This window comes from Macaca nemestrina, chromosome 5 (assembly GCF_043159975.1).
Source record: "Macaca nemestrina isolate mMacNem1 chromosome 5, mMacNem.hap1, whole genome shotgun sequence".
Taxonomy (NCBI): domain Eukaryota; kingdom Metazoa; phylum Chordata; class Mammalia; order Primates; family Cercopithecidae; genus Macaca; species Macaca nemestrina.
In genome coordinates, this window is record NC_092129.1 from 100,650,402 (window position 1) to 100,675,953 (window position 25,552).

At 39.6% G+C, this 25,552-nt stretch overlaps 1 protein-coding gene across 11 annotated transcripts in view; it reads left to right on the forward strand.

The window, feature by feature from the left end:
- Nucleotides 1–25,552, forward strand: part of LOC105496086 (sorting nexin 14) — a 94,682-nt gene that overhangs the window by 691 nt on the left and 68,439 nt on the right. For 7 of the 11 annotated variants that reach the window (XM_011766208.3, XM_011766156.3, XM_011766164.3 and 4 more), the window contains 3 exons: nt 18,958–19,078; nt 20,929–21,005; nt 21,086–21,164. In XM_011766208.3, coding sequence (XP_011764510.1) covers nt 18,974–19,078; nt 20,929–21,005; nt 21,086–21,164 — 261 coding nt within the window. In that variant the 5' untranslated portion in view covers nt 18,958–18,973. Of the gene's footprint in view, nt 1–182; nt 4,289–18,957; nt 19,079–20,928; nt 21,006–21,085; nt 21,165–25,552 lie in introns of those variants that run through there. The other 4 variants (XM_024797379.2, XM_011766179.3, XM_024797384.2 and 1 more) reach the window with 2 other exon arrangements.

The following is a 25,552-nucleotide window of genomic DNA, read 5'->3' on the forward strand; positions in this document are numbered from 1 at the left end:
CGCCGCAGCGCGGAGCCGGGACGGCGGCTTTTCTCCGAAGCTGCGGACGCCCGGCCAGTGCTGCTTCACCGTGCAGAAACCGCGTAGCTGCGGGACGGGTCCAGTGGGGAGAGCGAGCTCCGCAGAGGAGCGGCCTCGGGGAGCTCGGCCGAGCGTTGGGGCCGGAAGCACAGGCCGGTGGGGTGGGGATTGCCTCCTTTCCCGAGGCTGCTTCGTCTCCTGAGCTACGTTTTTCTCATCCATTTCTCAAAACGAGTCCTTCATCTTCGTTGCTTTTCAAAAGTGAAATCCGTGTGTCGACTCAAATTGAGACTGTACAGAGACAGTCAAGTCAGCTCACGGAGGAGGGTTCGATCGTAGCCGCAATTTTAGGCAAAATCCGCACACCCCCAGCGCGTTCTTCCATCCCCCCACTCCCCACACCCTCAGCTTGCAGCTGAAGCTTTTCCCGCAGTATTGTTGAATAAAACAGACGGCCATAAAGATTTGTTGGACAGAAATCAGAAAGCAAAGTGGTACCTGTCGCAACGTCCCTAGAATATTCTTAAGAGGACTTGATGCCCCCTCCCCCACCACAAAAAACCTGAAATATTCCGAAAGGTTAAAGTTGGTAAATTCAGTTGACATTTTGAAGTCAGAAGATTCTGCCCTCGAAAGAGACTTGTTTTCCTTAATTTTGCTGTTTCAAGAAATTGTTGCGATGCAATTGGTAGTAGAGGAGACTTTTCCATTAAAATTAACACCAGATTTGCTTTTGGTGGAAGAAAATCTGAGAGTTGTCATTGACATTACTGTTTTCTCTGATGTTTTGAACAGACAACCATTCTTACTCTTTATCTTAAGGTAGTTGATTCCCAAGGATAGCAACGGAGGAATGCACAAGGAATTTGGTAGCTTCATTTTTCTCCGGCATAACCGTTATTTGTGACTATGTTGAAGTTGGAGTTCTTCCTTAGAAGTGGCCTTGCTTTCTTGTTGATTCTTGGTTTAAATATTATTGAGCTTAAATAGTAGTTGATGTTTTACTGAGAAGTGTGCTTTGTAATGGTGAGATGTTTGAACTGTAGAAGTGTGGGAGAAGTGGGATCCTTAACAGAGGGAAAACTAATTATTATTTGGTTTCTGTCATCTGGAAGGTATTCCAAGCTAGACTAACAGGTTTAGTACAAAAGACATGTAAGCTTCATATGATTTTTATTTTATTTTTTTTGAGATGGGGTCTCACTCTCTTGCCCAGGCTGGAGTGCAGTGATGGGGTCTCGGCTCACTGCAACCGCCATCTCCCGGGTTCAAGTGATTCTCATGCCTCAGCCTCCAGAATAGCTGGGACTACAGGTGGGCACCACCATGCCCGGCTAATGTTTTTGTATTTTTAGTAGAGACGGGGGTTTCACCATGTTGGCCAGGCTGGTCTCGAACTGCTGATCTCAAGTGATCCACCCAAAGTGCTGGGATTACAGGTGTGAGCCGCCGCACCCAGCCCATGTGATTTAACTTTTGTTCATGGATTCTTACCTACCTCTTTTGGTAATTGGGTCAGTTTAGGTTTCTAAGATAGGACAGCCTTCTAGTAGGAGCAGGTTGAACTAGATTTCTGAGGTCATCTACTTATGGTCATAACATTGAGTGTTATGTGTTATTAAAAAGCATAGGATACCATCTGATCTGTATACCATCTAACCTGTACCCTGTATTTCTTTTATGCAGAGAAGGTAGGAAATACACGTAAATGTTACTTGAGTGGTTGGGTTTATGAGTGAAGCTGTTTTTGCATATGTTTTGATGTTTTCCATTTATTCCTGCTGTAGTCAGCAAAAGTGATTTTAAATACTGTAGAACTGTCTTGAATAAAGCAATGATTATGTATCCCTTTTGCAGGAAAAATCTTTTGGAAGGTGCCGGATGGTGTATGTAGCATGCTTTTCAGTGTATATGTGTGATTAAAAAAGAAACTTATGTGTGTATTCGCGTACACACACACACAGATGATAAGAGTATCTCTGAAATGTTGTTATACAAGAAAACATGGGCCCTTCTGAGATGGGGTATACTAGGTACATCTATTCTGAAATAAAAAATAATTTTATATGAAGTTGATCCTTGAACAGTGCAAAGATTAGGGCCACTGACCCCTGTGAAGTCAGAAATCCGAGTGGAACACCATGGGATCCATACAAAGTACCACTAATGATACTGGGAGTACTCCTGAGAAGCAGAGAAAAGTAATGACATTACAGAAAAAGCGGAAATGCTTGATATGTACTACGAATTGAGGTTTGCAGCTGTTATTGCTTGCCATTTCAAGGTAAATAAATTGAGTGTAAGGACCGTTGTGAAAAAAGAAAAGGAAATTCATGAAGCCGTTGCTGCAGCTATGCCAGCAGGTGTGAAAACTTTGTACTTTTTGCAAAATACCTTTTTATGTTGTATTGAAAATTTAGTTTTTTGTGGGGGCTGAATTGCTATGAGAAAGGTGTACACATAGACTAATGCTATTCAAAAACAAGTGAAGTCATTGTATAACAGCTTAAAGCAAAAGGAAGGAGAATGATCTAAAACTGGATAATTTAATGCCAGCAAAGGATAGTTTGATAATTTTAGGAAGACGTCTGGCTTGAAAAATGTCAAGAGAACCAGAGAAAAAGCCTCTGCTGACCAAGAGGCAGCAGATGAGTTCCCAAACACCATTCAGAAAATCACTGAGGAGAAAGTATTAAATATATCTTCCTGAACGTGTGTGTTTTTTTGTGAAAGCAAGTTTATTAAGAAAGCGAAAGATTAAAAGAATGGCTACACCATAGGCAGAGCAGCCTTGAACAGGTTTTTAATGCTGATGAAAGTGACCTGTTTTGGAAAAATGTCACAAAGGACATTTATTAGTAAGGAAGAGAAATGAGCACCAGGATTTAAGGCAGGAAGATATACGCTAATTCTACTGTTTTATGTACATGCAGTTGGGTTCCTTGTCTATGAAGTGTCTAACCCCCTAGCTTTGAAGGAAAAAGCTGCTAGTCTTTTGGTTATATAGGAAGGCCTGGACAACAAGAACCTTTCTTTCTGAATTAATTTCATTGATGCTTTGTCCCTGAAGTCAGGAAGTACCTTGCCAGCAGGGATTGCCTTTAAAAATTCTTTTGATACTGGACTATGCCCCTGGCCAACCAGAACCCCATGAGTTCAACACCAAAGGCATGGAAGTGGTCTACTTGTCCCCAGACACAATGTCTCTAATTCAGCCCCTAAATCCAGGGGATCATAAAGACCTTTAAGGCATTACACATGGTACTCTGTGGAAAGGATTGTCAGTGCTGTGGAAGAGAACTCCAGTAGAGAGCACATCATGAAAGTTTGGAAGGGTTACACCATTGAAGATGCGGTCATTGTTATGGAAAAAGCCGTAAAAGCCATCAGGCTTGAAACAGTAAATTACTGGTGGAGAAACTACGCCCAGGTGTTGTGCATGACCTCACAGGATTTACAGCAGAGCCAATCAAGGAAATCATGAAAGAGATTGTGGATATGACAAAAAGGTCTTTCAGGATAAGGATCTTAGAGAAATTCAAGAGCCAGTAGACATCACACCAGAGGAATTAACAGAATACAACTTGATAAAGATGAGTGCTTTGGAACCAGTGCTAGGCAATGAGGAAGAACACTTTGAAGAAACAGTGCCAGGGGCCAAATGCAGTGGCTTATACCTGTAATCCCAGTGCTTTGGGAGGCCAAGGTGGATGGCTCACTTGAGCCCAGGAGTTCAAGCCTGGGTAACACAGTGAAACCCCATCTCTACAAAAAATACAAAAAATTTAGCTGGATGTGGAGGTACACATCTGTAGTCCCAGCTACTTGGGGGGCCGAGGTGGGGAAGATCAGTTGAGCCTGGGATGACAGAGTGAGACTATCTCAAAAAAAAAAAAAAGAAAGAAAGCAGTGGTGCCAGAACACAAACTGACAGTAGACAATCTGGCAGAAGGTTTTCAATTATCAAGACTGCTTTTGACTTCTTTTATGACATGGACCCTTCTATGATACTGGCCCTGAATCTAAAGCAAATGGTAGAAGAAAGATCGGTACTATATAAAAATGTTTTTAGAGAAATGAAACAGCAAAAAAGTCGGGCAGAAATTATGATGTATTTCCTTAAACTCGAGTGTGCCTGCCACTTCTGCATCCCCCTCTACCTCTTTCGCCCCTGCAATTCCTCAGACAGCAAGATCAGCCCCTCCTCTTCAGCGTACCTAATGTGAAGACAATGAAGATGAAGACCTTTATGATGATCCACTTAATAGTAAATATATTTTCTCTTCCTTATGATATTCTTAATAGCATTTGTTTTCTCTAGCTTACATCATTGTAAGAATACAGTATATAATACATGTACAAATTAAGTGCTAATCAACTGTTACTATATTGGTAAGGCTTTTGGTTAACAGTAGACTATTAGGAGTTAAGTTTTGGGGGAGGAAAAAGTTGTATGTGGATTGTTGACTGCAGGGAGACCAATGTTTCTATAATGTCTTTATCAGACTTAGGAATTAAAATTATATTAGCCCTTTTATTTATTTTTTTGAGATATTCTCACTCCATCACCCAGACTAGACAGTGGCATGATCTTGGCTCACTGCAACCTCCACCTCCTGGGCTCAAGCAGTCCTCCTTCAGCCTCCCAGTAACTGGGACTATAGGTTGAACTAATTTTTTAAGTTTTTTTGTGTACAGACGAGGTCTCACTATATTGCCCAGGCTGGTCCCAAAAACTCCTGACCTCAGGAGATGCACCTGCCTCTGCCTCCCAAAGTGCTGGGATTATAGGTGTGAGCTGTCATGCCTGGCCTAGCCCTTTAAATGAGCAGTTCCCCCGCCCCCACTGAAACAGTTTGTATAAGGTAGGTATCTATTTCATGAAAGTTTGGTAAAACCATTTGGGCCAGGGGCCTTTTATTGGTAACCAGGATTCTAATCACTATTTTAATTTCTTTAATGATAATTGCTCTGTTCAAACTCTCTAGTTTTTCACTTACTAGTTGCCAGCATTTTTATCTTTTAAAAAATTTATTTAAGGTGGAATGTGGTGGCTCATCCCTGTAATTCTAGCACTTTGGGAGGCCAAGGTGGGAGGATCACTTGAGCCCAGAAGTTTGAGATCAGCTTGGGCAACATGGTGAAATCCCGTCTCTCCAAACAAGTAGTTGGGCATGGTGGTGTGTACCTGTAGTCCCAGCTACCCAGGTGGCTGAGGTGGGAGGATCACTTACTTGAGCCTAAGAGGTCGAGGCTGCAGTAAGCTCTGATCATGTACTTGCATTCCAGCCTGGGGTGACAGAGCGAGACTCTGTCTCAAAAAAATTTTTTTAAAGTTATTTTCTATAGGTTTTCCATTTATTAATATATAGTTGTTCATAGTCTTATTTTTTATTTCAGTATAGCTACGGTTACTTTTTTCATTCTCTGTTTTATATATTTGTATCCTTGATCTGTCTTGTTAGAAGTTTATCTTTTTAATTAACTTTTGATTTTGAAAATTTCCAAGCATACGTAAGAGAGTGTAAAATACTTGCAAGCATCCATTACTCAACTTTAACAACTATCCATATTTTGCCATTTTTTTTTTTTTTGCCTAATCTTTTTAAGAAACATCTTGTAGAGTGGGTGAGGTGGCGCATGTCTGTAATTGTAGCTCTCCGGGAGGTGTAGGTGGGAGGATCACTTGAGGCCAGGAGTTGGAGATGAACCTGGGCAACATAGAAAAATGCTATCTCTCTCTCTCTCTTTTTGAGATGGAGTCCCACTTTGTCGCCTAGGCTGGAGTGCAGTGGCAGGATCTTGGCTCATTGCAATCTCCACCTCCTTGGTTCAAGGAATTCTTGTGCCTCAGCCTCCCAAGTAGCTGAGTAGCTGGGATTACAGGCATGCACCATCATGCCTGGCTAATTTTTGTGTTTTTACTAGACTCCCAACATGGGGTTTTGCCATGTTGGCCAGGCTGGTCTCAAATTCCTGACCTCAAGTGATCTGCCCACCTCAGCCTCCCAAAGTGCTGGAATTACACACCTGGCCAGAAAGACCCTGCCTCTACCAAAAAAGAAAAAGAAAAAGAAAAAGAAAGAAAAAATAGCCAGCCTATGGTCCTAGCTACTTGGGAGGCTTAGATGGGAGGATTGCTGGAGCCAAGAGTTCAAGGCTACAGTGAGATATGATTGTGCCCCGACACTCCAGCCTAGGTGACAGAGCAAGACCGTGTCTTTATAAAAGATAGAAAAAAAAAAATCACTTCTATATAAAACTATATTACAAAATTAACAATAATTGGTTAATACCATCTAGTAACTACTCCATAATAAAATTTTCCTTGTTGAGTAAAAATGTATAGTGCAGTTGTTCTAATTGGTATCTAAACAAGTTCTCCTCCTATTTGGTTGCTACATCTCAAGCTTTTCTAAATGTCTTATCATCTAGAATAAGGGTTGACACATTTTTTTCTGTAAAGTGTTAGGTAGTAAACATTTTAGGCCTTGTATACCATGCTAGGTCTCTGTTGCGTATTCTTCTTTGTAAAAAACCCTTTAAAAATGTAAAACCTTTCTTAGTATGAGGGGTATACAAAAACAGGTATACTTTGGCCCACAGGCCATCATTTGTCAACTGCTGATCTGGAAGGTCCCTCCTCACCATTTCTTTCTCCTTCACATTGACTTGTTGAGGAAACTGGATCATTTGTTCACATTCTGGATTTTGTTGATGGTTTCCTTGTAGTGCCTTGTTTTTTAATCCTCACATTTGTATTTTTGGTAGTCAGAGTGTTTGATCTATAGGCTCAATTGGATGTAGTTTTGTTTTTTTTTTTCCGTGGGGGGAGTGGTGCAAGTGGGGGAGTGGTGCAAGAAGGCTTTAGTGATGCCATGTACATTCCATTGCATCACATCAGTGGATATGTAAGATGGGGTTGCTTCGTTTTTAATGGATTCAGTTAATGTCAGCTGATAATGTGTCCAACAAACTTACTCTTTGGTTTTGCCATTTATTTATTTCCTGAATCAGTTACTTAATTATGGGTTACAACATGGTTATTCTCTAATTCTTTCATTTCTTCTGTATTTTTAAGTTTGAATTCTTTTTTGTAGAATTGCTTTACTCCATCCATTAGGTTTATTTAGTTATTCTGATAGGCAGTTCAAATTGGAAAAGTAGGATAAATGATTATTCTTTATCAATTCTTAGAGGAGTAATTGGTACCCTACTAAACTCCCTTAGTATCCAGTTAGAAGTTTGGTTGTTTTATTAATTTTTCCAAAGAATTAGCTTATATTTTGTTAATTTGTCATTGTTATCTATTTTGTTGATTTCTGCTCTTGACTATTTCCTTCCTTTTTGTGTGATTGGATTTATTGTTTTTCCCCCCAAGTTTCTGAATGCTTAGCTTATTGGTTTTCAGTGGTTTTTTTTGTTGTTGTTGTTTGTTTTTTTTTCATTATACTTTAAGTTCTGGGATACATGTGCAGAACGTGCAGGTTTGTTACATAGGTATACACATGCCATGGTGGTTTGCTGCATCCATCAACCCATCATCGACATTAGGTATTTCTCCTAATGGTATCCCTCCTGTAGTCCCCTACTCCCCAACAGGCCCTGGTTTGTGATATTCCCCTCCCCTGTGTCCATGTGTTCTCATTGTTCAACTCCCGCTTACGAGTGAGAACATGTGGTGTTTGGTTTTCTGTTCCTGTGTTAGTTTGCCGAAAATGATGGTTTCTAGCTTCATCCATGTTCCTGAAAAGGACATGGAACTCATCCTTTTTTATGGCTGCCTAGTATTTCATGGTGTATATGTGCCACATGAGGTATATGTGCCACATATGGTCTCAAACACCATATGAGACGATGGTGTTTTCTAAATATACAATCATGTCATCTGCAAACAGAGACAATTTGACTTTGTCTCTTCCTATTTGAATACTGTTTATTTCTTTCTCTTGCCTGATTCCCCTGGCCAGAACTTCCAATACTATGTTGAATAGAAGTGGCGAGAGAGGGGATCCTTGTGTTGTGCCGATTTTCAAGGGAATGCTTCCAGGGAATGCTTTATCCAGTCTATCATTGATGGGCATTTGGGTTGGTTCCAAGTCTTTGCTATTGTGAATAGTGCTGCAGTAAACATACGCGTGCATGTGTCTTTATAGTAGAATGATTTATAATCCTTTGGGTATATACCCAGTAATGGGATTGCTTGGTCAAATGGTATTTCTGGTTCTAGATCCTTGAGGAATCGCCACACTGTCTTCCACAATAGTTGAACTAATTTACACTCCCGCCAGCAGTGTAAAAGTGTTCCTGTTTCTCCACATCCTCTCCAGCATCTGTTGTTTCCTGACTTTTTAATGATTCCCATTCTAACTGACCTGAGATAGTATCTCATTGTGGTTTTGATTTGCATTTCTCTAATGACCTGTGATGATGAGCTTTTGTTCATATGTTTGTTGGCTGCATAAATGTCTTCTTTTGAGAAGTATCTGTTTGTATCCTTTGCTCACTTTTTGATGGGGTTGTTTGTTTTTTTCTTGTAAATTTGTTTAACTTCCATGTAGATTCTGGATATTAGCCCTTTGTCAGATGGATAGATTGCAGAAATTTTCTCCCATCCTGTAGATTGCCTGTTCACTCTGATGATAGTTTCTTTTGCTGTGCAGAAGCTCTTTAGTTTAACTAGACCCCATTTGTCAATTTAGGTGTTTGTTGCCACTGCTTTCGGTGTTTTAGTCATGAAGTCTTCGCCCATGCCTATGTGCGGCATGGTATTGCCTAGGTTTTCTTTTAGGGTTTTTATGGTTTTAGGTCTTACATTTAAGTGTTTAATCCATCTTGAGTTAATTTTTGTATAAGGTATAAGGAAGGGGTCCAGTTTCAGTTTTCTGTGTGTGACTAGCCAGTTCTCCCAACACGATTTATTAAATAGGGAATCCTTTCCCCATTTCTTGTTTTTGTCAGGTTTGTCAAAGATCAGATGGTTGTAGATGTGTGGCGTTATTTCTGAGGCCTCTGTTCTGTTCCATTGGTCTGTATCTCTGTTTTGGTACCAGTACCATGCTGTTTTGGTTATGGTAGCCTTGTAGTATAGTATGAAGTTATGAAGTTAGGCAGTGTGATGCCTCCAACTGTGTTCTTTTAGCTTAGGATTATCTGGCTATATGGGCTCTTTTTTGTTTCCATATGAAATTTAAAGTAGTTTTTTTCTAATTCTGTTAAGAAAGTCAATGGTAGCTTGATGGGGATAGGATTGAATCTATAAATTACTTTGGGCAGTATGGTCATTTTCACGATATTGATTCTACCTATCCATGAGCATGGAATGTTTTTGCATTTGTTTGTGTCCTCTCATATTTCCTGACCGGTGGTTTGTAGTTCTTCTTGAAGAGGTACTTCACATCCCTTGTAAGGTGGATTCCTAGGTATTTTATTCTCTTTGTAGCAATTGTGAATGGGAGTTCACTCATGATTTGGCTCTCTGTTTGTCTATTACTGGTATATAGTAATACTTGTGATTTTTGCACATTGATTTGGTATTCTGAGACTTTGCTGAAGTTGCTTATCAGCTTAAGTTGATTTTGGGCTGAGACGATGGTGTTTTCTAAATATACAATCATGTCATCTGCAAACAGAGACAATTTGACTTTGTCTCTTCCTATTTGAATACTGTTTATTTCTTTCTCTTGCCTGATTCCCCTGGCCAGAACTTCCAATACTATGTTGAATAGAAGTGGCGAGAGAGGGGATCCTTGTGTTGTGCCGATTTTCAAGGGAATGCTTCCAGTTTTTGCCCGTTCAGTATGATAATGGCTGTGGGTTTGTCATAAATAACTCTTACTATTTTGAGATACATTCCATCCATACCTAGCTTATTGAGTTTTTAGCATGAGGGGGTGTTGAATTTTATCAAATGCCTTTTCTGCATCTAGTGAGATAATCGTGGTTTTTGTGATTGTTTCTGTTTATGTGATGGATTATGTTTATTGATTTGTGTATGTTGAACCAGCCTTGCATTCCAGGGATGAAATTGACTTGATCATGGTGGATGTGCTGCTGGATTCGGTTTACCAGTATTTTTTTGAGGATTTTTGCATCAATGTTCATTAGGGATATTGGCCTGAAATTTTGTTTTTTTGTTGTGTCTGCCAGGTTTTGGTATCAGGATGATGCTGGACTCATAAAATGAGTTTGGGAGGAGTTCCTGTTTTTCTGTTGTTTGGAATAGTTTCAGAAGGAATGGTCCCAGCTCCTCTTTGTACCTCTGGTAGAATTTGGCTGTGAATCATCTGGTCCTGGGTGTTTTTTGGTTGGTAGGCTGTTACTGCCTCAATTTCAGAACTTGTTATTGGCTTATTCAGGGATTTGACTTCTTCCTGGTTTAGTGTTGGGAGGGTATCCAGGAATTTATCTATTTCTTCTAGATTTTCTGGTTTGAGTAGAGGTGTTTATAGTATTCTCTGATAGTAATTTGTGTTTCTGTGGGATCAGTGGTGATATCCCCTTTATCATTTTTTATTGTGTCTATTTGATTTTTCTCTCTCTTCTTTATTAGTCTGATTAGCGGTCTATTTTGTTAATCTTTTCAAAAAAAAAAAAAACCCAAAAAAACCAGCTCCTGCATCCGTTGCTTTTTTGAAGGTTTTTTTTGTGTGTGTGTGTGTCTGTCTGTCTGTCTCCTTCAGTTCTGGTTTTCAGTGTTCTTTATGACTGATGAATATAGGGTTTTTCCCTTTTCTTTCCGATTGAAGAGCTACCTTTAATATTTCTTGTAGAGTAGGTCTGGTATTCATGAAATCCCTCAACTTTTGTTTGCCTGGGAAAGTCCTTATTTCTCCTTCATGTTTGGAGGATATTTTTGCTGGAAATACTATTCTAGGGTGAAAGTTTTTATCCTTCAGCACTTTAAATGTGTCATGCACTTTATGTCATATGTCTTTCCTGGCCTGTAAGGTTTTCAGTGAAAAATCTGGTGCCAGATGCATTAGAACTCTATTGTATGTCATTTGTTTCTTTTTTCTTGGTGCTTGTAGGATCCTTTCTTTATCGTTGACCTTTGGGAGTTTAATTATTACATTCCTTCAGATAGTCTTCCTTAGGTTAAATCTGCTTGGCGTTCTTAATCTTCTTGTACTTGAATATTGATACCTTTCTCTAGGTTTGGGATGTTCTCTGTTATTATCCCTTTGAATAAACTTTCTAGCCTGCTCTCTCTACCTCCTCTTTAAGGCCAGTAACTCTTAGATTTGCTCTTTCAAGGCTACGTTTTTGATCTTGTAGGTGTGTTTTGTTATTTTGTTCTTTTGTCTTTTCTGTGTATTTTCAAATAGTCTGTCTTCAAGGTTAGTAATTCTTTCTACTACTTGATCACTTCTACTATTGAGACTCTAATGCATTCTTCTGTATGTCAGTTGCATTTTTGAACTCCAGAATTTCTACTTGATTCTTTTATTTCAATTTCTTTGTTAAATTTATCTGATAGGATTCTTTATTCCTTCTCTGTGTTATCTTGAATTTCTTTGAGTTTCCTTAATACAGCTATTTTGAATTCTCCATCTGAAAGGTCACATATCTTTGTTTCTCCAGGATTGGTCCCTTGTGCTTTATTTAGTTTGGTGGGCCGTGTTTCCGTGCATGGTCTTGATGCTTGTGGATGTTTTTCAGTGTCTGGGTATTGAAGAATTATTTGTTGTAGTGTTTGCATTCTGGACTTGTTTGTATCCTGTCCTTGGGAAGCCTTTTCTGATATTTGAAGGGATTTGGGTATCATCTACATTTTTGGTCACCGCAGCTGTATTTGCATTAAGGGGTAATGCAAGCCCAGTAACGCTGTGGTTCTTGCAGAGTCACAGAGCTACCTCCTTGGTGGTCTTGGATAAGATCTGGGAGAATTCTCTGGATTACAAGGTAGAGTCTCCTGTTCTCTTCTCTGACTTTCCCCCAATCAAGTGGAGTCTCTCTGCTGAGCTGCCTGGAGCTGGGGGAGGGGTGACACAAATAACCCTTTGACTGCCACCAGTAGGAGTGTGCTGAGTCAGATCTGAAGCCAGCACAGGCGCTCGGTCTCATCTGAGGCCCACTGTAACCACTATCTGGCTACTGACTTATGTTAGGGCTCTATAATCAGCAGGTGATGAAGCCAGCCAGGCTTGTGTCCTTGCCTTCAGGGTGGCCCTGGATACGGGGTGGGTCCAAAGATGCCATCCAGGAGCCAGGACCAGGAGTTGGAAACCTAGAAATCTACCTGATGCTTTATTCTACTGTGGCTGAGCTGGCACCTATACCACAAGACAAAATCCTTACCACTCTTTCTTTTCCCCAGGCAGAAGAGTCTCTCCCCATGTCAACTACCACCGTAAGCCCATGAGAGTGCTGCTAGACTCTTACCAATCTAACTACTACTGTCAATGTTTACTTAATGCCCAAGGCCTCTTTATTCAGCTTGTGAATAGTGCCAGGCCTGCAACTCACCCTTCAGGGCAGTGGGCTCCCCTTTGGCCCAGGGTAGGTCTAGAAATGGCATCTAGGAGCCAAAGCCTGGAATTGGGGACCCCAAAAGCCCTCTTGGTCCTCTACCCCACTGGCCAAGCCGGTACCTCAGCTGCAAGACGACATCCCCTTTACCTGTTTTTCTGCTTTTTTGAAGCAGAGGAAGTCTCTCTTTGTAGCCATCAGAGCAGCGAATGTGCTAGACACATCTGAGGCCAGCATATCTCAGAGTCTTACCCAAGACCTACTGTGTGACTACCTGGTTACTGCTGCTGTTTTATTCAGAGTCCAAGGTCTCTTTAGTCAGCAGATGATGAATCTGCCAGGATGGGTCCTTCCTTTAAAGGCAGTGGGTTTCCTTCTGGCCCAGGGTGTGTCTAGAAGTGTTGTCTGGGAGCTAGGATCTGGAATGAGGGCCTCATTACTCTGCCCAGTTCCCTGTCTTCCTGTCCCTAAGATGGTATCGCGCAAGTTGAAAGACAAAGTTATCTTTACTTTCCCCTCTCCTCTCATCAAGCAGATGGAAAGGGTCTCTTTTGGACCTGCAAGCTGTGCTGCCTGGGACTTGGAGAGGGGTTTCACAAGCCTTCCCTTAGCTGCCCTGGCTGATGTCTCACTAATTCACATGCCCTCCAAGTCTACTGGCTTTGAGCCCCAGCACAGTAGTAGGACTTGCCTAGGCGTTACAGTCCTTGTGGCCTAGACTGCCTTTCAAGTTTACTTAAGACCTTTCAAGTTTATTTAAGAACTCAGAGCACTTTAACCTGTGGTGTCAAGGATTGCTGAAACTCAGGTTTGGACTACTGGGATGAGCGGTTGCCTTCTGGCCTGGACATGTGTAAATGCCCCCTTTCTGGGCATCAGCTAAATTCTTCCTGGTGTTGGCAGCACTGAGTTTCAGTGCAAATTCTCACAATTGCTGTGTTGTCCCTCCCTCAAGCCATGTGCTTTCCTTTGCCATGTGGCCACTTCTGGGGGCTGGAGAAGGGGTATTGGCAATTTCAGGATTGCCTTTGCTACCCTCTTCCATGCCTCTTTAAGCAATATGAACTTAAAATCATGTACTGTGATCAGTCACCTGGTTTTTGGTTCTTAAATGAAGGTTTTTTTTTTTTTGTTTAGATAGTTGTTAAATTTGGTGTTCCTGTGGGGAGGATGATCAGAGGCTTCTATTTGGCTATCTTGTTCCTCCTCTCTCTCTCTTTATGATTCTTTTGTTTACTTTTTTTGCTGTTTGCTTGGCTATCGTTTTAGTTATCTCTGTAGGGAACAGGTATTTTTCTTGCCCATGCCTGTCACCTGGCTCTTGTCCTCTTTGGGGCTGGTCACTTGGGTGATGATGGCCAGGCCGTCTGTGGGTATGTGGGATGCCAGCTATTGACCTCTGAAATCTTTTTTTTTTTTTTTTTTAGACAGAGTCCCGCTCTGTCGCCCAGGCTGGAGTATAGTGGTGTGATCTTGGTTCACTGCAACCTCCGCCTCCCGGGTTCAAATGATTCTCCTGCCTCAGCCTCTGGAGTAGCTGGGATTACAGGCACACACCACCATGCCCGGCTAATTTTTTTGTACTTTTAGTAGAGATGTGATTTTACCACGTTGACCAGGCTGGTCTCGAACTCCTGACCTCAGGTGATCTGCCCACCTCAGCCTCCCAAAGTGCTAGGATTATAGGTGTGAGCCACTGTGCCTGGCTACCTCTGAAATCTTAAGAATCAAATATGTCACTTACTCACCAGTGTCAACTTCTTTCATTTAGTCAGTCACACTGTCCCTGCTTCTTGGCATTTCAATCTCTTGACTCTACTTTCTTTCTATATGTTGTCCCTCTTCTGTTGTTAGTTACTTTCTGATGCAGTTTAGAGTCAGTCTAGCTTAGATACATAGCCTGGTCCATCAGTCGCTTCATGCAGTATCCTTAACTCCATACCTTCCATTCTACTCATCTGTCAAAATCCAAATCTGGGATCAGTAGTGCTGTTTGCTTTTTTTAGGTTCATATTCTGAAAACTGAATATTGGTGGAAAAGATCCCACAACTGAAAGTTCATTGTGTTCAGCCTCAGTAATGTCCAGCAGTTCCCCAGGAACTTCTCTTCCCTTCTCCGTGGCAACTGTGTCAGAATTTCCCCCGTCTTCTAGAACCTCTGTTATTTACTCCCTGTCATGCTACCTTTGTCATTTACTTTCAGGATCTCCTGTTTTATTTAAAAGCCATTATATGGCTTTTAATTCTTGTTACCAAATCTACAAATGTAACTGCATATTCATTCTTCTATGCATCCTGTGTAGTATTGGGAAACAGATAGCTCTATAATTTATAACTGTTTCTTCCATTTAGATTCTGGATCCTAACAACTCCTATCTTGTATAAGATATTATTCACCCAATTATTTCTGTTTTTCTACTTCTTTCCCTCTTGCCTCCTTTTCTCCTATATCACCGTTTAAATGTCATCAGGTTTTTAACCAAAAACCTTAACTTATCGTCCCCCTCCAGTTACTGTGTTAGCTCTCCTTTTATTTAGAAAGAGAATTATCTACATTTACCAATCCTGCTTCCTCACCTCCATGTCACTCCTCAATCTGTTGTAGCCCTTTGCCATTCTAAAATTGTTTTTACCTAGTTAATCAGTGCCTCTTTTATCGTGAAAACGAATGGGCACCTCTCAATCTTTATTTTACAAACATTTGGTCATGTTGTCCACTTCATTTCTGTAGAGTTTTTTGTTTGTTTGTTTGTTTGTTTTTGACCTTGCCAGTTTTTGTGACTTGACCCTTGGTTTTCTTTCCAACTCTTCTAATTGCATGATTCCTTTATAAATTTCTTTTCCTCTGCCTAGTTCTTAAATATCTTATGCTCATTTCTTTTTTAACTATGTAGATTCTCCCTGGGTCGTGTCATTTATTCCTATGGTTTCAGTGATATTTATGTTGATAATTTCTAAATCTTTATCCTTATCCCATATTCTCTCCAGAGATTGAGACTACCCAATATTTAGGTGCTTGTGGAACATTTCTGTATAGCATGTTTTAAAATACCTGGAACTTAACATGTCCAAAGAGAACTGATTTTTCATCTTTCTCTTCTGCTTACTTTATTTATGTATTTATTTATTTAGACGTAGTCTTGCTCTGTTGCCCAGCCAGAGTGCAGTGGCGTGATCTCGGCTTACTGCAGCCTCCACCTTCCAGGTTCAAGTGATTCTCCTGCCTCAGCTTCCGTAGTAGCTGGGATTACAGGCATGCGCCACCATGCCCAGCTAATTTTTATTTTTATTTTTATTTTTAGTAGAGATGGGGTTTCACCATGTTGGCCAGGCTGGTCTCAAACTCCTGACCTCAAGTGATCTGCCTGCCTTGGCCTCCCAGAGTGTTAGGATTACAGGTATGAGTTACTGTACCTGGCCCCTTCTGCTCACATCTAATCAACTACTTAATCCTCTTAATTTTTCCTCCCAGTGTCTCTCAAAATAATTCACTTTTTAAGATCTCTAAGTCTCTTTCCTAGTTTAGACCATCACTGACTCTCATAGATTACTGCAATAGTTTTCTAACTAGCCTGTGTGTTTCCGGTCTAGGCCATTCTCCATATTTCAGCCAGAGTGGTCTTCCTATTATTTAATCTAATGATATCCTCCTGACAACTCTTGAGAATTCTTTAAAGTCTTCTTAAATCTTTTCATTGTCTCATAGGTATTACTCTTGATGGTAGATAACAGAAACTCAGCTCACGCTAGGTTTAACAAAGGGCAAGCCTTGGAAGGTTTTGTAAGTGCAGAAATAACTGGAGTGTAGCTGGGCCCCAGAAACACATGGAAGCAGGATTTGGAATACTGCTAATACTTTCTTCCCCTTCCTTTTTCTCCTCCTCTCTGAATTCTGGCATCATTCTCTTCTCACTCCTCTTTCCTTTAAGTGACAAAGCATATGGCTGTCAGTTTTATTACAGCTTCACATTTCTACTATCATGAGATGAGTGAGACTGGTTGGACCCCAGTTCATGCAATTTACTCTGTTTAAAATGTCTGTTACCTACCAGGTTGTTTCAGATGGTGTCCATCCCTGAACCAGTCAGCTGTAGGTAGGGAAGAAGATGCTGTGATTGGCCTATTTTGTTGTTGTTGTCATTTTGTCTATTCTTAATCCGGTCTTGGGTGAGGGAGATAGAATCTTTTTTTTTTTTTCGAGACGGAGTCTCGCTCTGTCGCCTGGGCTGGAGTGCAGTGGCACGATCTCAGCTCACTGTAAGCTCCGCTTCCCGGGTTCCCGCCATTCTCCTGCCTCAGCCTCCCGAGTAGCTGGGACTACAGGCGCCGCCACCATGCCCGGCTAGTTTTTTGTATTTTTTTTTTTTTTTTTTTTAGTAGAGACGGGGTTTCACCGTGTTAGCCAGGATGGTCTTGATCTCCTGACCTCGTGATCTGCCCATCTCGGCTTCCCGAAGTGCTGGGATTACAGGCCTGAGCCACCGCGCCCGGCCTAGAATCTTAAGGAGATAAAAGCTCTTGTTCCCATTTAAACTTCATGAATAGAGAGTGTAAAGAAAGAACACTTTGCAGAAGAGATGGTAGTCTCTACTGAAGCTACAAATTATTAGATCCCTACAGTGCATTTTCTTGTAAGATAATACGGGCAGTCCCTGCTTTGTCTGGTAATGAGGGTCTGTAAAAGCGATTGTGCAAGCAGAAACTGTGCAAAATGGTTTTAATCAATGGGAAAATTATGATTGAGTTTTAAAAAATTTTGTCAAAACATTGAGAACTCTCATTGTCAGTTGTAATAGTATAGAGAAATTAAAAAATAGTAAAGTGAGTAGTACACTGTAATTTTAAACATTAGAAACATTGAAAATTAAAATGTTTTATTTCTTTGTAAAAAATATATTAAGAGTAACTTAAACAGTGTTTGTCCTCTTCTCATCTGATAACATGGGATATGGAGCGGATATCTTTTTCATGCATATGTGAATTACCATACTCCTAAGTTTGGATCAACTTTCAGTGTTTTATTCAATGTTGTGAAATCTCCAAGAGTTCCTTTGCTGGTATCACTTCTTCTGGGACATTTTCATCCTTGTGCCACAACCACTCTTCTCATTGATGTCAGTAAGTTCACTACCTTTCTCTGGCTGCATAGAATCTGTGGAACAGCAGCACTGTCATCATTCCCACAGTCAACTATTTCTTCTGTAACTTCATTTACATTTGATTTGAATTTTACTTCTTGCATTATCACTGTTCATTTCTTTGTTTCTCTTTACTATTTGTGGGCCAATGGCCATTTTTGTAAAATGTATTGCAGATTTATTATTGGGAGACAAGGAGGTAACACAACTCCATGGTTTCCTGTCTGTGCATGCACTGAAGAACACCAATTTGCAGTGAGTGACCTGTCACTGACAGAACCGATGTGATTGGTTCACATCACTGATCATGATGCACATCTGTTATTTATATAGTGATTTGTGGACTGGTGAGTTAGCAGCAGAGTTTGTACTTTATACAATTACTCATAGTTTAATATATAATACTGTGGTCATTGGCATTTGAACTGTGTTGTGGGGGACTGGTGTTATTTAGTACAATCATGGTATCTGAAATTTTTGCATATCAGAACTGCAATGTGAGGATTGCCTGTATTAAGACACACATTGCCTGTTATATAACACTGTATTATTTGGCTTCTGCTTTTGCTTTTAGATTCATCTTAAGGCCTTCTTCCTTGGAACTGTGCTCACACAGACCTAAGCCCATGTGTTTCTCTCAAGTTTGAATTCCCCTGCCTCTTCACATACCTCTATCCTATCCTCTTCTGTTTATTTGCTCCTACTTACCCTTTAAGTTTTTCTGTAGATATTGCTTTCTCTGAAAAAAATTTTTCTGTTCTTTTCAAATTTGTTAATCAGCCTGTGGTATTCCCATATCATATAAATTTTCTGTTATAATATCACATATGTGATCACATAGTATTGTGCTTATTTTTACTTACATGTCACCATTACTAGACAGTGTTTTCCATGCAGGTAGAGACTATATGCAGTGCAGTTCTTTACTATATTCCCAAGGCCTACCTCTGTCTAGAACAAAATAGGTAATACTTAGTAAAATTTTGTTGATTTAGTGAAAAATAATCAGAATTTTGGTGGGATATGAATACTACAATATCATCAGAAGGTATTCTGGAAGAATGTAGTATAGACTAGTTAAACATAGGTACCAGTTATGAAATATTGATCATTTATTCTTCCTTATACTTTAAATGAAATATATATTTGATAGCATACATTTTATGATTCTTGTATTTAATACATTACAGAAAATTAATCATAATTGGAAAAATTGCTTCAATCTGATATTGTAGGTGCTTAATGAATGCTTGTTAAATCAGTGACTCAGTAACTTAGAATTATGCATTTTCTTTGGTTCTAATAATTATTTTCATTTATTTTTAAGGTATATTCATATTTTAATGATCTTCTGGTCATTTGTTGCTGGAGTTGTCACATTCTACTGCTCACTAGGACCTGATTCTCTCTTACCAAATATTTTCTTCACAATAAAATACAAACCCAAGGTAAAATTATGTGTTCTTATTGTTAAGATTCAATGTGATCAATGTGTATGAGCCTAAGCTGTTTATTATTTGAAAGCCTGCTAAAGCAGTGTATTTTTTTAATTTACAAAAATTTTCTTTTAATTTCTTCCCTTTTTTTTTTTCTAGGTACTGTGCTAAAATTAGTGATTTAAAAAAATCCATCTAATTATTTAATAATGCAAGTCCATTAGAAAATTTTCAAAATAAGATTTGTATATGTGTATGCTTTTAAGGCATACAGTTCTCCTAGAGGAGCTATAAAGAGAAATTATTGTACAAAAGTTTCAGAAACTTGGAATCCACAATTTTAGGGTGTCCTCTATTAACCATGAGGACAATAAATTAAATCAGAGGTTCACAAAGCTGGTTTTACAGTAAATCTCCTGGGGAATTAACAGATTCCTGGGGTGTACCACCAGATTTTGATTGAATAGTTCTGGGTTAAAGCCTTGTTATCAGTACTTGTTAGAAGCTTTCCAGCTCATTCTGAGGCACAGACTCAGGAAATTCTGGGTTAAATGATCTAATCCTGTTAAATTCTTAAATGTTTGTGTGCTTCATAGAAACAGAGATATAATTAGGCAGTTTGTATAACCAAAGTAATTTATTTCCGAAATTTAATGAAGGGTGGTAATGTGGTGAATCTCTCTCTGTAAAGCAAGGTTCTGGTCTGTAGATTAGGGTTTAGTGGGATATCTTTTTCTTTTTCTTTCTTTTTTTTTTTTTTTTTTTGAGATGGAGTCTTGCTCTGTCACCCAGGCTGGAGTGCAGTGGTGCCATTTTGGTTCACTGCAACCTCTGCCTTCCAGGTTCAAGTGATTCTCCTGCCTCTCAGCCTTCTGTGTAACTGGGATTACAGGCACATGCCACCACGCCCAGCTAATTTTTGTATTTTTAGTAGAGACGGGGTTTCACCATTTTTGCCAGGCTGGTCTCGAACTCCTGACCTCAGGTGATCCACTTGCCTCGGCCTCCCAAAGTGTTAGGATTACAGGCGTGATCCACTGCACCTGGCCTAGTGGGATATCTTTAAGTCTTAATAATTCTTTAAGTTGATATAGTATCTTGTCTTGGGTTTGTTGGTATTTCTACTCAGAGGAAACACAACTGAAAGTGGTGCCCCATATTTGATCAGGAACCGTAGTAGTTACCTCGTACCTTTGGCATTGAATTCAAGATTTTGGAGAAAGAGAAAATAGTTTTTTCGTATTATACCTTTGCAGTAGAGTGTCACTTTCTTTTTTCTTTCTTTTATTGAGACAGGCTAGAGTTGCACAGGCTAGAGTGCAGTGGCAGGATCACAGCTTACTGCAGCCTCAAATTATTGAGCTCAGGAGATCCTTCTGCCTCAGCCTCCTGGGTAGCTGGGACTATAGGCATGTGCCACTACACCTGTCTAATTTTTTTTTTTGGTAGAGACAGTGTTTTACCATGTTTCCTAGGCTGGCCTCAAACTTCTGGGCTCAAGCCATCCACCTGCCTTGGTCTCCCAGAGTGCTAGGATGATAGGTGTGAGCCACTGTGCCTGGCCAAGTTATCACTTTCAAATGTAGACTGAAGCTTTTTAAAGTGATCATAAAAATTGATTTTAACTAAACTTGGAAATTTGGGTTAGGTATTATAAGGCATTTCATGTGGTATTTTTTTCTCTGACAGTTTAGTTTAGCCAGTATTATGTATTACAAAGAAAGGTTTCACTGTTAAAGTAGACAGAAAATGTTCTTTGAATTTATACATTGATTTTAAAAACTTCTGAAAAGTTGATTCTTTTAAATAAAGATGATATGTAAAGACAGATCTCCCCACCACCTCTCATTTTCCTTTTTTAGCAGTTAGGACTTCAGGAATTATTTCCTCAAGGTCATAGCTGTGCTGTTTGTGGTAAAGTGAAATGTAAACGACATAGGTAAGTTAAATTTTTTTTATTTGTTGATCCTTCTAATTACATTGGATTTCAAGTGATTTAGTTGTGTAATTTTTCTTTAGGCCTTCTTTGCTACTTGAAAACTACCAGCCATGGCTAGACCTGAAAATTTCTTCCAAAGTTGATGCATCTCTCTCAGAGGTAACTGATTTACTTAATATTATTAATAGAAAATGTTAAATGTCTGTGGAAAATTTTTCCAGAATTTTTTATCAAAAAATTTAATTATGGAGCATCTTAATACATGTCACTTAAATCAGTTCTGAGTTAGGTAGTTGATTATTGCAGACTAAACAGCTTGAATAGTAAGTTAGAAATGTTTTTGAATCTCATGTTTAATTTAGACATTTTCAGCTAAGGAAAGCACTGGTTTATCTGAAACAGTCATAAAGATGAAAACAGTCATCTTTATGATAGGGCAGCAGAAATATCATTTTGTAATTCCAAAAGGAACTCTGGACTGCAAGGAGCAAATCAATATATATCTTACTGAACTATTACCCCAGTTTTGACACTAACCGAAGGGTAGAGAAGGGAATGGGATATTTTTCACTATTTCTGCATAATACAGGAATGGAAAGCATGTTCTCTTATCTTTGTTATAGTCAGATTTTATATGTATCTTTTTGGTAACATGTTTTAGTTGTTTTAGAGACTTGTCTTCTCAGTGGATTTGACAAAACACTCAAGTCCCGGAAGGCAAGGAATGGGGTCTTATTTGTTCCTAGCACCAAGTATCAGGTCACGTATATTGTTGGTAGCTGATCAAAGTGTATTGAATTAAATTGGATGCTAATTAGTTGAAGAATAGCAGTAGGCATCTGAATCCCACTTAATTCTTCTTTCTCCCATTTTGTATCCTGCATAAAAGCCCATTAAAACTTGGCATTTTTTTCTTTGCTTCTCTAAGGCCTTTTTTTTTTTTTTTTGAGATAGAGTCTTGCTCTGTCACCCAGGCCGTAGTGCAGTGGCACTATCTCACCTCACTGCAACCTCTGCCTCCTGGATTCAAGCGATTCTCCTGCCTCAGACTCCTGAGTAGCTGGGACTACAGGCGCACACCACCATGCCCAGCTAGTTTTTTTTTTTAATCTTTTTAGTAGAGACGGGGTTTCACTGTGTTAGCCAGGATGTGGTCTTGATCTCCTGACCTCGTGATCCACCCACGTTGGCCTCCCAAAGTGCTGGGATTACAGGCGTGAGCCACCGTGCCCGGCCTCTAAGGCCTTTTTCATCTTGAAGATGCCCTGATTTAAGACTTCTAATATGGTAGCTCCTAGCCACGTGTGGTTATTAATAAACACTTGAAGTGTGCTAGTCCAAGTTGACGTGTTCTGTGTATAAAATATATAGTGGATTTTGAAGATTTCGTAAGAAAAGACTTAGAAAAAAGGAATGTAAAGTATTTTTTTTTTTTTTGCGACGGAGTCTCACTCTGTTGCCCAGGCTGGAGTGCAGTGGCGTGATCTTGGCTCACTGCAACCTCCACCTCCCGGGTTCAAGCGATTCTCCTGCCTCAGCCTCCCAAGTAGCTGGGACTACAGGTGCACACCACCATGCCCAGCCAATTTTTGTATTTTTAGTAGAGACAGGTTTTTACCATATTGGCCAGGCTGGTCTTGAACTCCTAACCTTGTGATCCACCTGCCTCGACCTCCCAAAGTGCTGGTAGTATAGGAGTGAGCCACTGCGCCTGGCCAAGTATCTCATTTTTTATATTAATTACATGTTGAAATGATAATATTTTGGATGTGTTGGGTTAAATAAAATATAAAATTAGTTTCACCTGTTTCTTTTTACTTTGTAAAAAATGTAACTACTAGAAAATTTAAAATTAATGTGTGACTTACATTATATTTCTGTTGGAGAGTGCCAAGTTGAGGTTTGTTGAAAAAAACTTCTAACAAGAGTATTATTTGTGTCTTTGGCATGTCATTCATTCATAAAAATGAAAGGACTTATATAAAACCTGTGGTCCAGTACCTGGCACATACTGGTGCTCAGTAAATGTTAGCTGTCACATTTAAGAACATATTTTGGTATCTTATAGGTAGGAACTGGGCTAGGCCCTAGTGATTAAAAGTGAAGATGGTCCCTTTCTACCAGGAACTTTAGTCTAGAAGTGGAGGCAGGCATATAAACAGTAATCACAATATAATTTAATGCAGGCAATAATGGAAAAAAAATTAAAGTATATAGATTAGTATAGAGGAGAAGTTCATAACTATTGAGAGGGACAATGAGATCGGAGAACTAGAGGTTTGCCAGACTAATAGTGTGGGAAAGGGTATTTCAGGATTTGGGTAGAGCTTTCAAAAGGAAAGAGAGGCTTGAAACAAGGTGGAATGTTCAGCAAACTGGAGAGTAAAGTGTGAGGGAGGATATGGGCAATAAGGAAACAATATTCTAGTAGCTAGTACTTATGATATACTTACTGTATATTAGGCATTGTGTAAGCTCATTATTTCATGTAATCTACATATAACCTATGAAGTGGGTACTATTATTGATAATTTTACCAAAGGTAAATGGAATTTAGAATTTTAATAATTTTCTCAAGTTTCATATTTGGTTGATTACAGAACTCAATAAAAAACTCAGGTCTGGTTAAGTTCTTAATCAGGATTGTATATGGCCCTTTAGAAATAAGACTATCAAATGACTTTAAGGGCTATGTTGATGGAACTTAGATTAATTGATCCTGGAAGTCGATGATTTTCTAGAATTTTTAGATGTGACTCATAGGGTACACTGGGAGTGAAAAGGAAGTGATGCAACTGCTTCATGCCAGCAGGTCCCTTTCAAAATCAGTGCAATTTCACCTTTCTTATATATTGAGGATTTCATGCAAGAGGATGATGTGGTCAAATGTATGTTTTAGGTTACTTTGGCAGCTCTATTTAGGATGGAGGGGAGCGAGCTTGGAAGCAGGGAGTTGAGAGGCCATTGCTGCAATATAAGGGGTAAAAAAATGAGGACCCGCTGGGCGCGGTGGCTCACGCCTGTAATCCCAGCACTTTGGGAGGCCGAGGTGGGTGGATCACCTGAGGTCGGGAGTTCGAGACCAGCCTAACCAACATGGAGAAACCCCATCTCTTGTAAAAACACAAAATTATCTGGTCATTGTGGCACATGCCTATAATCCCAGCTACTCGGGAGGCTGAGGCAGGATAATCGCTTGAACCCTGGAAGCGGAGGTTGAGGTGAGCCGAGATCACGCCATTGCACTCCAGCCTGGGCAACAAGAGTGAAACTCCGTCTCAAAAAAAGAAAAAGAAAAGAAAAACACTACTTAGGATATAAAATCAGTAGGACTTGATTGGTTGGATGTGGGGAATAAAGGAAGAACAAATGTTTAACGATAACTTGTTCTAGTCTCCTCTCTATCCTATTCATTGTTCATTGTTATCCCTGTTTATATGTATTTTCATTTCCCAACACATATAAACAGTGCTTAGTGTTTGTACTAAAACATCTAAATTATTGTTCCCTTAATATTTAAACTAGAAAATTCACAATCTTTATTATTGCTGCCAGATAAAATATATGATCTGATTTTGGAAGCATTAGATTAGATATGTTGTTTTCTTCCCTCCCTACTGCTTTTGTAAGTTACTGCCCAATGTTGCAACTCCTTGTAAAAATTATGGCATACTGCTATACCCAAATACAAGAAATGGAAGATTTAACACCCACGGTTTGTTTTATTTTGTTTTGTTACTTTTTCACTTACATAACTTATGTACTGATTTGAGTGTACAGGTAAAATTTTCACAAAGCGAACGTATCTGTGTAACCAGCATTCAGATCAGGAAACAAAACATTACCAGCATCCCAGAACTCCCCTTTGTGTTCCCCTCTAGCCACTATACTCCCTTCAAAAGTAACCACTAACACCTAATTTTGACCCCTTATGTAAATCTTAGCTGCTTGTTTCTTCATTATATTCTGAAAATACTGACTTACAAAGTTAGGAATGGAAAGGACTAACTTGCTGTTTTTCTTCTTTCCATAGCACATTTTTGGTTCAGTTAAGCTTCAGAGTCAGCAACAATTTATTTAACTTTTTGTTTGATTATGGAAATATTTAGAAATATGTGCATGCCATTCTAATAGTAACTTTTCCTATTTGTGAAATTTTTATGATTTTCCAAGTGTTTTCTCATATGTTTTCTTTGATCCTCACAATCATATAAGGTTGAAATATACATTTTGTTATGTGAAAATATTATATTACTGTCGTTATTTGTTTTTTTTGTTTTTTTTTGTTTTTTGAGGCAGAGCCTTACTCTGTCGCCCAGGCTGATGTGCAGTGGCAACATCTTGGCTCACTGCAACCTCTGCCTCTCAGGCTCAAGCGAAACTCCTGCCTCAGCCCCCCAGATAGCTGGGACTACAGGTACACGCCACTACACCCAGCTTATTGTTGTGTTTTTTGTAGATACAGGGTTTCATCAAGTTACCCAGGCTGGTCTCTAACTCGTGAACTCAAGCCATCCACCTGCTTTGACCTCCTAAAGTGCTGGGAT